At 47.2% G+C, this 15,000-nt stretch overlaps 1 protein-coding gene across 1 annotated transcript in view; it reads left to right on the top strand.

Moving 5' to 3' along the window:
- The window catches only part of grip1 (glutamate receptor interacting protein 1), a 253,128-nt gene that overhangs the window by 149,322 nt on the left and 88,806 nt on the right, over window positions 1–15,000 (top strand). The window contains 2 exon segments of the mRNA XM_031815294.1: window positions 10,456–10,642; window positions 14,876–15,000. The exon segment at window positions 14,876–15,000 is cut by the window's right edge and continues 21 nt beyond it. Coding sequence (XP_031671154.1) covers window positions 10,456–10,642; window positions 14,876–15,000 — 312 coding nt within the window.

Genomic DNA, 15,000 nt, shown 5'->3' with positions numbered 1-15,000 from the left:
TCTCTAGTCTCCTGTTGTTCTTCTCTAGTCTCCTGTTGTTCTTCTCTAGTCTCCTGTTGTTCTTCTCTAGTCTCCTGTTGTTCTTCTCTAGTATCTTATCTAGTCTCATGTTGTTCTTCTCTAGTCTCATGTTGTTCTTCTCTAGTCTCCTGTTGTTCTTCTCTAGTCTCCTGTTGTTCTTCTCTAGTCTCCTGTTGTTCTTCTCTAGTCTCATGTTGTTCTTCTCTAGTCTCATGTTGTTCTTCTCTAGTCTCTTCTCTAGTCTCATGTTGTCCTTCTCTAGTCTCATGTTGTTCTTCTCTAGTCTCATGTTGTTCTTCTCTAGTCTCATGTTGTTCTTCTCTAGTCTCATGTTGTTCTTCTCTAGTCTCATGTTGTTCTTCTCTAGTCTCGTGTTGTTCTTCTGTAGTCTCTTATCTAGTCTCGTGTTGTTCTTCTCTAGTCTCTTATCTAGTCTCGTGTTGTTCTTCTCTAGTCTCTTATCTAGTCTCATGTTGTTCTTCTCTAGTCTCATGTTGTCCTTTTCTAGTCTCATGTTGTCATTCTCTAGTCTCATGTTGTTCTTCTCTAGTCTCATGTTGTCCTTCTCTAGTCTCATGTTGTCATTCTCTAGTCTCATGTTGTTCTTTCTCTAGTCTCCTGTTGTTCTTCTCTAGTTTCATGTTGTTCTTCTCTAGTCTCTTATCTAGTCTCGTGTTGTTCTTCTCTAGTCTCTTATCTAGTCTCGTGTTGTTCTTCTCTAGTCTCTTATCTAGTCTCATGTTGTTCTTCTCTAGTCTCATGTTGTCCTTCTCTAGTCTCATGTTGTCCTTCTCTAGTTTCAATCCAGGGATTCTGTCTACAGTGGTTGGTTGGTCCTCACAGACCAGGGATTCTATCTACAGCTGTTGGTTGGTTGGTTGGTTGGTCCTCACAGACCAGGGATTCTATCTACAGTGGTTGGTTGGTCCTCACAGACCAGGGATTCTGTCTACAGTGGTTGGTTGGCTGGTCCTCACAGACCAGGGATTCTGTCTACAGTGGTTGGTTGGTTGGTCCTCACAGACCAGGGATTCTATCTACAGCTGTTGGTTGGTTGGTTGGTCCTCACAGACCAGGGATTCTATCTACAGTGGTTGGTTGGTCCTCACAGACCAGGGATTCTATCTACAGCTGTTGGTTGGTTGGTTGGTCCTCACAGACCAGGGATTCTATCTACAGTGGTTGGTTGGTCCTCACAGACCAGGGATTCTATCTACAGCTGTTGGTTGGTTGGTTGGTCCTCACAGACCAGGGATTCTATCTACAGTGGTTGGTTGGTCCTCACAGACCAGGGATTCTATCTACAGTGGTTGGTTGGTCCTCACAGACCAGGGATTCTGTCTACAGTGGTTGGTTGGTCCTCACAGACCAGGGATTCTGTCACAGTCGTAGTCACATCCCTGTAGCAGCTGAACTGGCTGTAACCAGCTCTGTCATGTCTCGCTGCCCTCTGCTCTGCGACCTACGACCTCTCCAGCGACCTGGGCTCAGCTCGATGGTCTCAGCTCGCTGCTCGTTGCATCGGCAAGGGGACGTCAATCACTTTCGTTGTTATGGCAACCTGAACCTTCGCCCCGGCGAAAGTACCAGTAACAGCCACGTTCCAATGCAGACACACACACGCGCGCACACACACGCACACACACCCCAGTCCCATAGAGATACAGAGACTGCTGAGTCACTGGTTTCAAAGTGCTGTGAGTGACAGTCTTCCTGATGAGGAAGGGGAGACGGGGGAGGACAGGGAACGAGGGCTTTGTGGCGTGTCCCAACGGGTCCCATCACTGTCACCAGCTCACAGGAATAAACAGAGATTATAGATAGACAGTTTAACTCCCTATACTCCCCCATCACACACTACCCTCACTCTGCTGCCTTTCAAAGAGAGGCAGCTGTGGCCAATGACCTGACACTGTGGCCAATCAGCTAGTTAGTCAGTCAACTGGCTGGCCAATCAGCTAGTCAGTTAGTCAGTCAACCAGCCAATCAGCTAGTCAGTCAATCAGTCGGTCAGCCGACCAATCAACTAGTCAGCCAGCCAGCCAGCCAGTGACAGACCAGAGGTAAACGGTACAGAGTCGGGGACAGTCAGAGAGGCAGCCGATGTCACACAGCCACAGAGAGATAGCAATTGAGGAGGACAATTGAGGAGGACAACTGGAGATGACTACATTACCTACATTATCCTTGAGTCAAGGAGAGAGAGCTTTACATCCCCCTCCCTTCTCCCCATAAGCCCACTCAGTGAGATGTTCCTTAAGCCCTGTTTACCTGGGATCACTATCCTCCTCTCTTTCTCTCTTTTTATCTCCCTCTCCCTCCCTGTTTCTCTCTCTCTCTCTCTCTCTCTTGCTCCCCCCTCTCTCCCTCATCTCCCTCCCTCCCTCCCTCCCTCCCTCCCTCCCTCCCTCCCTCCCTCCTCCCTCCCTCCCTCCCCTCCCTCCCTCCCTCCCTCCCTCCCCTCCCTCCCCTCCCTCCCTCCCTCCCTCCCTCCCTCCCTCCCTCCCTCCCTCCCTCCCTCTATCCCTCCCTCCCTCCCTCTCTCCCTCATCCCTCCCTCTCTCCTCATCCCTCCCTCCCTCCCCTCCCTCCCTCCCTCCCTCCATCTCCCTCCCTCCCTCCATCTCCCTCTCTCCCTCTCCCCTGTGTTTGTGTAGCTCCATAATCTATCATCACACACTGCGTCTCCAAATATTGACCGTGTGGTTTAGTTTCCAGATGAGGCCATTAGAAAGGCATTGTGATGTGCTTCCTGAAAGCTGCCAGCTCCATCTCCCTCCCTGATCCTTCATAACTGTCCAGGAGCCCAAATGGCCATCAGTCCCACTGAACCCCATCCGCGATACATAACTCGTAGAGGAAACTGAACAAGGATCAGGAGAGCACTGCAGGGCTATGTGACTATCGACCTATCCACAGCCCCTCGGTCCCCAAGCCCCACGGCCCCCACAGCCCCTCGGTCCCCACAGCCCCTCGGTCCCCACAGCCCCTCGGCCCCCACAGCCCCTCGGCCCCCACAGCCCCACGGCCCCCACAGCCCCTCGGCCCCCACAGCCCCTCGGTCCCCAAGCCCCACGGCCCCCACAGCCCCACGGCCCCCACAGCCCCTCGGCCCCCACAGCCCCTCGGCCCCCACAGCCCCTCGGTCCCCAAGCCCCACGGCCCCCACAGCCCCTCGGCCCCCACAGCCCCTCGGCCCCCACAGCCCCTCGGTCCCCACAGCCCCTCGGTCCCCAAGCCCCACGGCCCCCACAGCCCCTCGGCCCCCACAGCCCCTCGGTCCCCAAGCCCCTCGGCCCCCACAGCCCCTCGGCCCCCACAGCCCCTCGGCCCCCACAGCCCCTCGGCCCCCACAGCCCCTCGGTCCCCAAGCCCCACGGCCCCCACAGCCCCTCGGTCCCCAAGCCACACGGCCCCCACAGAAAGCAGTGGGCTACATCCCTAACAGCACCATATTCACAGTAGTGCACTAAATAGGGATTAGGGCCCATAAGGTTCTGGTCAGAAGTAGTGCACTAAATAGGGATTAGGGCCCATAAGGTTCTGGTCAGAAGTAGTGCACTAAGTAGGGATTAGGGCCCATAAGGTTCTGGTCAGAAGTAGTGCACTAAATAGGGATTAGGGCCCATAAGGTTCTGGTCAGAAGTAGTGCACTAAGTAGGGATTAGGGCCCATAAGGTTCTGGTCAGAAGTAGTGCACTAAATAGGGATTAGGGCCCATAAGGTTCTGGTCAGAAGTAGTGCACTAAATAGGGATTAGGGCCCATAAGGTTCTGGTCAGAAGTAGTGCACTACATAGGGATTAGGGCCCATAAGGTTCTGGTCAGAAGTAGTGCACTATGTAGGGATTAGGGCCCATAAAGTTCTGGTCAGAAGTAGTGCACTAAATAGGGATTAGGGCCCATAAGGTTCTGGTCAGAAGTAGTGCACTACGTAGGGATTAGGGCCCATAAGGTTCTGGTCAGAAGTAGTGAACTACGTAGGGATTAGGGCCTATAAGGTTCTGGTCAGAAGTAGTGAACTACATAGTGATTAGGGTCCATAAGGTTCTGGTCAGAAGTAGTGAACTACGTAGGGATTAGGGCCTATAAGGTTCTGGTCAGAAGTAGTGAACTACATAGGGATTAGGGTCCATAAGGTTCTGGTCAGAAGTAGTGCACTACGTAGGGATTTGGGCCCATACATACGGCTCTGGTCAGAAGTAGTGCACTACATAGGGATTAGGGTCCATAAGGTTCTGGTCAGAAGTAGTGCACTACGTAGGGATTAGGGCCAATACATACGGCTCTGCTCAGAAGTAGTGCACTACGTAGAGACTAGGGTTCCATTTGGAACTTAGCCTCCCGTCTGGCTCTCTAACAAGGCCGTACACATGAGTCATCCAAGACCATAAGACACACTCCATTATAGCAAGACCACGAGTAGGTGGGCTGTCTCCCCCGGATAGCACCACGAGGAGAGATAATCCCTCTCTATCAGAGCAGCAGGGGAGGAGAAACCCCTTCATCTAAAATAAAACAGGATTAGGAAATGGACAAAAAAAGAGGAAAGATTTTAAAAAAGAAAGAGACCCTTTGAAGTTTGTAAATTCGCCCGGGGCTCACGCCGACTCAGCCTCGTCGTCAAGGCGGGTTAACCGTGTAGGGTTGCCATGACGCCAAGGACCGTGATGCCAAGGACCTTCAGAGCCAATCGTGTCCTTTTAATGTTTATATTCATATTTACATTTAATAGGATTCTTCCCTACGGCAGAACGCATTACCCTTTCAATAATGACACTTTATGGAAATAGCATGGTCACTCCTGGTAGACCAGCAGAGACTAGTGGGAGTATGGTCACTCCTGGTAGACCAGCAGAGGACCAAATTAATTTCCCCCTGATGGGATAGTGAAGTGTCTCTAATCTCTAATCCAATCTAACTCTGTTCCCAACTGAGTGGTCAACAGGGTTTATACTCCTAGTCAATACCCTCTGTTCTACAACCTGGTCCCAACTGAATGGTCAACAGGGTTTATACTCCTAGTCAATACCCTCTGTTCTACAACCTGGTCCCAAATGAGTGGTCAACAGGGTTTATACTCCTAGTCAATACCCTCTGTTCTACAACCTGGTCCCAACTGAGTGGTCAACAGGGTTTATACTCCTAGTCAATACCCTCTGTTCTACAACCTGGTCCCAACTGAGTGGTCAACAGGGTTTATACTCCTAATCAATACCCTCTGTTCTACAACCTAGTCCCAACTGAGTGGTTAACAGGGTTTATACTCCTAATCAATACCCAAGTCCTCTGTTCTACAACCTAGTCCCAACTGAGTGGTCAACAGGGTTTATACTCCTAATCAATACCCAAGTCCTCTGTTCTACAACCTGGTCCCAACAGAGTGGTCAACAGGGTTTATACTCCTAATCAATACCCTCTGCTCTACAACCTGGTCCCAACAGAGTGGTCAACAGGGTTTATACTCCTAATCAATACCCAAGTCCTCTGTTCTACAACCTGGTCCCAACTGAATGGTCAACAGGGTTTATACTCCTAGTCAATACCCTCTGTTCTACAACCTGGTCCCAACAGAGTGGTCAACAGGGTTTATACTCCTAATCAATACCCTCTGCTCTACAACCTGGTCCCAACTGAGTGGTCGACAGGGTTTATACTCCTAGTCAATACCCTCTGTTCTACAACCTGGTCCCAACTGAGTGGTCGACAGGGTTTATACTCCTAGTCAATACCCTCTGTTCTACAACCTGGTCCCAACAGAGTGGTCAACAGGGTTTATACTCCTAATCAATACCCTCTGTTCTACAACCTGGTCCCAACTGAATGGTCAACAGGGTTTATACTCCTAATCAATACCCAAGTCCTCTGCTCTACATCCTGGTCCCAACTGAGTGATGAATGAATTATATCATAATTAGCCGCTCATTTCTCAGGGCAATTATCTCAAAGTATTGTTAGGATGAAAAGCTAATTAATCCTAATCAAGTGATCCCTAATTATGTTTAATCTGAATAATCTCAAAAGTTATTCAAATATTCCTACAATGACCTTGAATGCATCTCAGATGGCCCCCTATTACCTCTCAATAACAGAGGCCTATTGGGCCCTGGTCAACAGTAGTGCACTATATAGGGAATAGGGCTCTGGTCAACAGTAGTGCACTATATAGGGAATAGGGCTCTGGTCTAAAGTAGTGCACTATATAGGGAATAGGGCTCTGGTCTAAAGTAGCGCACTATATAGGGAATAGGGCCCTGGTCTAAAGTAGTGCACTACATAGGGAATAGGGCTCTGGTCTAAAGTAGTGTACTATATAGGGAATAGGGCTCTGGTCTAAAGTAGTGTACTATGTAGGAAATAGGCCTCTGGTCTAAAGTAGTGCACTATATGCGGAATAGAGTGCCATCTGGGACTCAGTCTTTGTTATTGAGAGGACACAGAGCTGAAATTAATCAAAGATAAGATGTTATTTTTAGCAATAAGGCACCTCTGGGGTTTGTGGTGTGTGTGGCCAATACACCTCGGCTAAGGGATGTTCTTATGCCCGACGCACCCCGGTCTGATGTACCACAGCCCTCAGCCAATCGGCATTCAGGGCTCGAACCACACATTTTATGAATATCTTTATAACCTCTTATCTGGTGTGGTCATGATATCTCTCTGTAGTTAGTCTGGTGTGGTCATGATATCTCTCTGTAGGTAGTCTGGTGTGGTCATGCTATCTCTCTGTAGGTAGTCTGGTGTGGTCATGATATCTCTCTGTAGGTAGTCTGGTGTGGTCATGATATCTCTCTGTAGTTAGTCTGGTGTGGTCATGATATCTCTCTGTAGGTAGTCTGGTGTGGTCATGATATCTCTCTGTAGGTAGTCTGGTGTGGTCATGATATCTCTCTGTAGGTAGTCTGGTGTGGTCATGATATCTCTCTGTAGTTAGTCTGGTGTGGTCATGCTATCTCTCTGTAGGTAGTCTGGTGTGGTCATGATATCTCTCTGTAGTTAGTCTGGTGTGGTCATGATATCTCTCTGTAGTTAGTCTGGTGTGGTCATGCTATCTCTCTGTAGGTAGTCTGGTGTGGTCATGATATCTCTCTGTAGTTAGTCTGGTGTGGTCATGATATCTCTCTGTAGGTAGTCTGGTGTGGTCATGATATCTCTCTGTAGTTAGTCTGGTGTGGTCATGATATCTCTCTGTAGGTAGTCTGGTGTGGTCATGATATCTCTCTGTAGTTAGTCTGGTGTGGTCATGATATCTCTCTGTAGTTAGTCTGGTGTGGTCATGATATCTTTCTGTAGTTAGTCTGGTGTGGTCATGATATCTCTCTGTAGGTAGTCTGGTGTGGTCATGATATCTCTCTGTAGGTAGTCTGGTGTGGTCATGATATCTCTCTGTAGTTAGTCTGGTGTGGTCATGATATCTCTCTGTAGGTAGTCTGGTGTGGTCATGATATCTCTCTGTAGGTAGTCTGGTGTGGTCATGATATCTCTCTGTAGGTAGTCTGGTGTGGTCATGATATCTCTCTGTAGGTAGTCTGGTGTGGTCATGATATCTCTCTGTAGGTAGTCTGGTGTGGTCATGATATCTCTCTGTAGGTAGTCTGGTGTGGTCATGATATCTCTCTGTAGGTAGTCTGGTGTGGCCATGATATCTCTCTGTAGTTAGTCTGGTGTGGCCATGATATCTCTCTGTAGTTAGTCTGGTGTGGCCATGATATCTCTCTGTAGGTAGTCTGGTGTGGTCATGCTATCTCTCTGTAGTTAGTCTGGTGTGGTCATGCTATCTCTCTGTAGGTAGTCTGGTGTGGTCATGATATCTCTCTGTAGTTAGTCTGGTGTGGTCATGATATCTCTCTGTAGGTAGTCTGGTGTGGTCATGATATCTCTCTGTAGTTAGTCTGGTGTGGTCATGATATCTCTCTGTAGTTAGTCTGGTGTGGTCATGATATCTCTCTGTAGTTAGTCTGGTGTGGTCATGATATCTCTCTGTAGGTAGTCTGGTGTGGTCATGATATCTCTCTGTAGGTAGTCTGGTGTGGTCATGCTATCTCTCTGTAGGTAGTCTGGTGTGGTCATGATATCTCTCTGTAGTTAGTCTGGTGTGGTCATGATATCTCTCTGTAGTTAGTCTGGTGTGGTCATGCTATCTCTCTGTAGGTAGTCTGGTGTGGTCATGATATCTCTCTGTAGTTAGTCTGGTGTGGCCATGATATCTCTCTGTAGTTAGTCTGGTGTGGCCATGATATCTCTCTGTAGGTAGTCTGGTGTGGTCATGATATCTCTCTGTAGGTAGTCTGGTGTGGTCATGATATCTCTCTGTAGGTAGTCTGGTGTGGTCATGATATCTCTCTGTAGTTAGTCTGGTGTGGTCATGATATCTCTCTGTAGGTAGTCTGGTGTGGTCATGATATCTCTCTGTAGGTAGTCTGGTGTGGTCATGATATCTCTCTGTAGGTAGTCTGGTGTGGTCATGATATCTCTCTGTAGTTAGTCTGGTGTGGTCATGATATCTCTCTGTAGTTAGTCTGGTGTGGTCATGCTATCTCTCTGTAGGTAGTCTGGTGTGGTCATGATATCTCTCTGTAGTTAGTCTGGTATGGCCATGATATCTCTCTGTAGTTAGTCTGGTGTGGCCATGATATCTCTCTGTAGGTAGTCTGGTGTGGTCATGATATCTCTCTGTAGGTAGTCTGGTGTGGTCATGCTATCTCTCTGTAGGTAGTCTGGTGTGGTCATGATATCTTTCTGTAGTTAGTCTGGTGTGGTCATGATATCTCTCTGTAGGTAGTCTGGTGTGGTCATGATATCTCTCTGTAGTTAGTCTGGTGTGGCCATGATAGCTCTCTGTAGTTAGTCTGGTGTGGTCATGATATCTCTCTGTAGGTAGTCTGGTGTGGTCATGCTATCTCTCTGTAGGTAGTCTGGTGTGGTCATGATATCTCTCTGTAGGTAGTCTGGTGTGGTCATGATATCTCTCTGTAGGTAGTCTGGTGTGGCCATGCTAGAAGACATGATATCTCTCTGTAGGTAGTCTGGTGTGGTCATGATATCTCTCTGTAGGTAGTCTGGTGTGGTCATGCTATCTCTCTGTAGGTAGTCTGGTGTGGTCATGATATCTCTCTGTAGTTAGTCTGGTGTGGTCATGCTATCTCTCTGTAGTTAGTCTGGTGTGGTCATGATATCTCTCTGTAGGTAGTCTGGTGTGGTCATGATATCTCTCTGTAGGTAGTCTGGTGTGGTCATGATATCTCTCTGTAGTTAGTCTGGTGTGGTCATGATATCTCTCTGTAGGTAGTCTGGTGTGGTCATGATATCTCTCTGTAGGTAGTCTGGTGTGGTCATGATATCTCTCTGTAGGTAGTCTGGTGTGGTCATGATATCTCTCTGTAGGTAGTCTGGTGTGGCCATGCTAGAAGACATGATATCTCTCTGTAGGTAGTCTGGTGTGGTCATGATATCTCTCTGTAGGTAGTCTGGTGTGGTCATGCTATCTCTCTGTAGGTAGTCTGGTGTGGTCATGATATCTCTCTGTAGGTAGTCTGGTGTGGGCATGCTAGAAGACATGGTATCTCTCTTTGAGTTCCAGGTAGAACCCTTTTGAGTTCCAGGTAGAACCCTTTTGAGTTCCAGGTAGAACCCTTTTGAGTTCCCGGTAGAACCCCTTTGAGTTCCAGGTAGAACCCTTTTGAGTACCAGGTAGAACCCTTTTGAGTTCCAGGTAGAACCCTTTTGAGTTCCAGGTAGAACCCTTTTGAGTTCCAGGTAGAACCCTTTCAGTTCCAGGTAGAACCCTTTTGAGTTCCAGGTAGAACCCTTTTGAGTTCCAGGTAGAACCCGTTTTGAGTTCCAGGTGGAACCCAAAAGAGGTTTCTCCTATGGGGACAGCCTAAGAACCCTTTTTCTCTAAGAGTGTATATATCAACAGTTCCTCGTTGTGGTTGTGTGCGGACGCGCGCGTGCGTGCGTGTGAGAGAGAGAGAGAGAGTCAGTGCTGAATGTCAAGCTTCATCATGGCAGGACTAATTTTCTGCTTGGTGTACCTCCACTCCTACTCCATATGCCTGGTCTAATTGGAAAGGAAAAGTCACTGTCAGTCTGGATGGTGTGTGTGTGTGTGTGTGTGTGTGTGTGTCTACTGCCAAGTTCATATTAGGTTGTCCACTGAGGACTTACTGTATATCTAATCTCTCTCTCTCTCTCTCTCTCTCTCTCTCTCTCTCTCTCTCTGTCTCTCTGTCTGTCTGTCTGTCTGTCTGTCTGTCTGTCTGTCTGTCTGTCTGTCTGTCTGTCTGTCTGTCTGTCTGTCTGTCTGTCTGTCTGCCTGTCTCTCTCTATCTCTCTCTCTCTCTTCCTCTCTCTCTTCCTCTCTCTCTCTCCCTCTCTCTCTCTCTCTGTATGTCTCTCTCTTTCTCTCTCTCTGTCTGTCTCTCTCTCTCCACAGTGTCTCTGGCTAGCAGTACCCTGGGTCTAGCAGGTCAGGTTGTTCACACTGAGACGACTGAGGTGATTCTGGTCAGTGACTCTCTCATGGGGTTTGGCATCCAGCTACAGGGCGGGGTGTTTGCCACAGAGACCCTGTCCTCACCCCCGCTCATCGGCTATTTGGATCCAGACAGTCCTGCAGAGAGGTAGGATACATCTGTCTATCAATCAATCAATCAATCATGTCATTTCTATAGCCTGTCTTTAAACCTTTCCTACAGAGAGACAGTGAAGTAATAGGACCTAGATGCCTAGATGTTCTCCATAGAGACTCCATAGAGACTCCGTAGAGACTCCGTAGAGACTCCATAGAGACTCCATAGAGACTCCATAGAGACTCCATAGAGACTCCATAGAGATGCCTAGATGTTCTCCATAGAGACTCCATAGAGACTCCATAGAGATGCCTAGATGTTCTATGTCATTCTGTGGTATACTCCATAGAGATGCCTAGATGTTCTATGTCATTCTGTGGTATACTCCATAGAGATGCCTAGATGTTCTATTTCATTATTTCATTCAGTGGTATATTCCATAGAGATGCCTAGATGTTCTATTTCATTATTTCATTCAGTGGTATATTCCATAGAGATGCCTAGATGTTCTATTTCATTCTGTGGTATACTCCATAGAGATGCCTAGATGTTCTATGTCATTCTGTGGTATACTCCATAAAGATGCCTAGATGTTCTATGTCATTCTGTGGTATACTCCATAGAGATGCCTAGATGTTCTATGTCATTCTGTGGTATACTCCCACTCACTGTGGGTGTTTGGAGATTAGACACGTTTCAGTCAGATATAGCAGTGCCTTCAGAAATTATTCACACCCCTTGATTTATTCCACATTTTGTGTTACAGCCTGAATTCAAAATAGATTCAATATATTTTGTCTATCGTAATCTGATTCTAGACCTGCAGCCCAGTTAATAACAGCTCTCCTATCGTAATCTGATTCTAGACCTGCAGCCCAGTTATTAACAGCTCTCCTATCGTAATCTGATTCCAGACCTGCAGCCCAGTTATTAACAGCTCTCCTATCGTAATCTGATTCTAGACCTGCAGCCCAGTTATTAACAGCTCTCCTATCGTAATCTGATTCTAGACCTGCAGCCCAGTTATTAACAGCTCTCCTATCGTAATCTGATTCCAGACCTGTAGCCCAGTTAATAACAGCTCTCCTATCGTAATCTGATTCTAGACCTGCAGCCCAGTTAATAACAGCTCTCCTATCGTAATCTGATTCCAGACCTGTAGCCCAGTTAATAACAGCTCTCCTATCGTAATCTGATTCTAGACCTGCAGCCTAGTTATTAACAGCTCTCCTATCGTAATCTGATTCCAGACCTGCAGCCCAGTTAATAACAGCTCTCCTATCGTAATCTGATTCCAGACCTGCAGCCTAGTTATTAACAGGCTAATTTCTTATCCACTTGATGGGTTCTTCTGAGATCTGACTTTTTTTTGTTTGTTCATCAAAGAATGCAGATGAAAAAGTAGCCCCAGTTGATTGGCTGAATATCTCTTCAGTTTGTTTAGGCTGAAACTGACACACGTATAGAGACATGTCTCTAGAGTAATACTGACTGGTTCGTCTGAGCTTTGACGTCAAGATATAACCACAGTTATAATAGGACACTGAAGCGATGGCCAAAACTTGAGATTTGACTGTCTCACTAGCTAGGTTTCCATCCAATTGACGACAGATTTTCATGTGAATATAGAATAATTCTGCATGAAAACAACATGCTATTTTCCCCCATCAGAGATGTTTCCATCAAATGTACTTGCTGGGAACGAAAGGCTGTGATGAGGTAGTACACGATAAAAAGTACTGTTGTGGTTTAAAGGCTGTGATGAGGTAGTACACGATAAAAATGACTGTTGTGGTTTAAAGGCTGTGATGACATAGTACACGATAAAAATGACTGTTGTGGTTTAAAGGCTGTGATGACGTAGTACACGATAAAAAGTACTGTTGTGGTTTAAAGGCTGTGATGACGTAGTACACGATAAAAATGACTGTTACGGTTTAAAGGCTGTGATGACATAGTACACGATAAAAATGACTGTTATGGTTTAAAGGCTGTGATGACGTAGTACACGATAAAAATGACTGTTGTGGTTTAAAGGCTGTGATGACGTAGTACACGATAAAAAGTACTGTTGTGGTTTAAAGGCTGTGATGAGGTAGTACACGATAAAAATGACTGTGGTTTAAAGGCTGTGATGACATAGTACACGATAAAAATGACTGTTGTGGTTTAAAGGCTGTGATGACGTAGTACACGATAAAAAGTACTGTTGTGGTTTAAAGGCTGTGATGAGGTAGTACACGATAAAAATGACTGTTGTGGTTTAAAGGCTGTGATGACATAGTACACGATAAAAATGACTGTTGTGGTTTAAAGGCTGTGATGACGTAGTACACGATAAAAATGACTGTTGCGGTTTAAAGGCTGTGATGACATAGTACACGATAAAAATGACTGTTGTGGTTTAAAGGCCCCATGTACCGAGTAAAAAGTTAAATTGGTTTCCATCGCATCTTCAACTCTACCAATCTGGTTTCGTCACATAAAGTGTTGCATTATATAGCAGATGTGCCCACTCTGGTCTTGGTACCTGCGCTCTGGCCAACAGCTTGCAGACTCAGTGCAGGTAGGCAGATACCGTGCAGGTAGGCAGAAACAGTGCAGGTAGGCAGACTCAGTGCAGGTAGGCAGACACTGTGCAGGTAGGCAGACACTGTGCAGGTAGGCAGACACTGTGCAGGTAGGCAGAAACAGTGCAGGTAGGCAGACACTGTGCAGGTAGGCAGATACAGTGCAGGTAGGCAGATACAGTGCAGGTAGGCAGAAACAGTGCAGGTAGGCAGATACAGTGCAGGTAGGCAGATACAGTGCAGGTAGGCAGATACAGTGCAGGTAGGCAGATACAGTGCAGGTAGGCAGATACAGTGCAGGTAGGCAGATACAGTGCAGGTAGGCAGATACAGTGCAGGTAGGCAGACACTGTGCAGGTAGGCAGATACAGTGCAGGTAGGCATATACAGTGCAGGTAGGCAGACACTGTGCAGGTAGGCAGATACAGTGCAGGTAGGCAGATACCGTGCAGGTAGGCAGAAACAGTGCAGGTAGGCAGACTCAGTGCAGGTAGGCAGACACTGTGCAGGTAGTGACTTCAAAAAAAATATACATCTTAAAAAGTAACCAGTTACTGTAGCGATCAACTGACAAAACCTACTCTACTTGACTCTACTGGACTCTACTGGGCTCTACTGGGCTCTACTGGGCTCTACTGGGCTCTACTGTACTCTACTGGGCTCTACTGGGCTCTACTGTACTCTACTGTACTCTACTGGGCTCTACTGGGCTCTACTGGGCTCTACTTGACTCTACTGGGCTCTACTGGGCTCTACTGTACTCTACTTGACTCTACTGGGCTCTACTGGGCTCTACTGGGCTCTACCTGACTCTACTGGGCTCTACTGGGCTCTACTGTACTATACTGTACTCTACTGGGCTCTACTGTACTCTACTGGGCTCTACTGTACTCTACTGCACTCTACTGTACTCTACTGGGCTCTATTGTGCTCTACTGCACTCTACTGGGAGAGACCCAACTATAAAACCTGTAGGCTGGAGAGACCCAACTATAAAACCTGTAGGCCGGAGAGACCCAACTATAAAACCTGTAGGCCGGAGAGACCCAACTATAAAACCTGTAGGCCAGAGAGACCCAACTATAAAACGAATGTAAACAGGAAATGAATCTGTCAATGTAAAATGCTAATCATATCCCAACGAGACCTATATGTCGTTAGAAGTGGTGGTGGTTTAATTGAGGCGATATAAAAACACTTTTCTGACCATGTGTGTGTGTGTGTGTGTGCGTGCGTGCGTGTGTGTGTGTGCGTGCGTGTGTATGTGTGCGTGTGTGTGTGTGTGTGTGTGCGTGTGTGTGTGCGTGTGTGTGTGTGTGTGTGTGTGTGTGTGTGTGTGTGTGTGTGTGTGTGTGTGTGTGTGTGTGTGTGTGTGTGTGTGTGTGTGTGTGTGTGCGTGCGTGTGTATGTGTGCGTGTGTGTGTGTGTGTGTGTGTGTGTGTGTGTGTGTGTGCGTGTGTGTGTGTGCGTATGTGCGTGTGTGTGCGTGCGTGCGTGTGTGTGTGTGTTGGTTAGTGTAGATAGAATTTATGTGGAATCTGTCTTTCCCTACCATGTCCAATGCTGGTCGAGTAAATGAATCCAGACTCTAGCTAATTATTCAGAGTCAGATTCTAATTCATTTATTACCTCACAACCAAAGGGTGATGCATTAGCTTTCGTTACAGCATGGTAATACTGTGATGTCATGTGTGTGTGTGTGTGTACTTTGCAGGTGTGGGATTTTGCAGATAGGGGACCGTATCCTGTCTATAAACGGGATCCCTACAGAGGACAGCACCTTGGAAGAGACCAATCAGCTACTGAGAGACTCCAGCATCACCAGCAAGGTCTCACTGG

Source organism: Oncorhynchus kisutch, unplaced genomic scaffold, assembly GCF_002021735.2.
Source record: "Oncorhynchus kisutch isolate 150728-3 unplaced genomic scaffold, Okis_V2 Okis09a-Okis19a_hom, whole genome shotgun sequence".
NCBI classification, from domain to species: Eukaryota; Metazoa; Chordata; class Actinopteri; order Salmoniformes; family Salmonidae; genus Oncorhynchus; species Oncorhynchus kisutch.
Note: the sequence above shows the minus strand (reverse complement) of the source record. Positions and strands in the feature narration are given on the sequence as shown.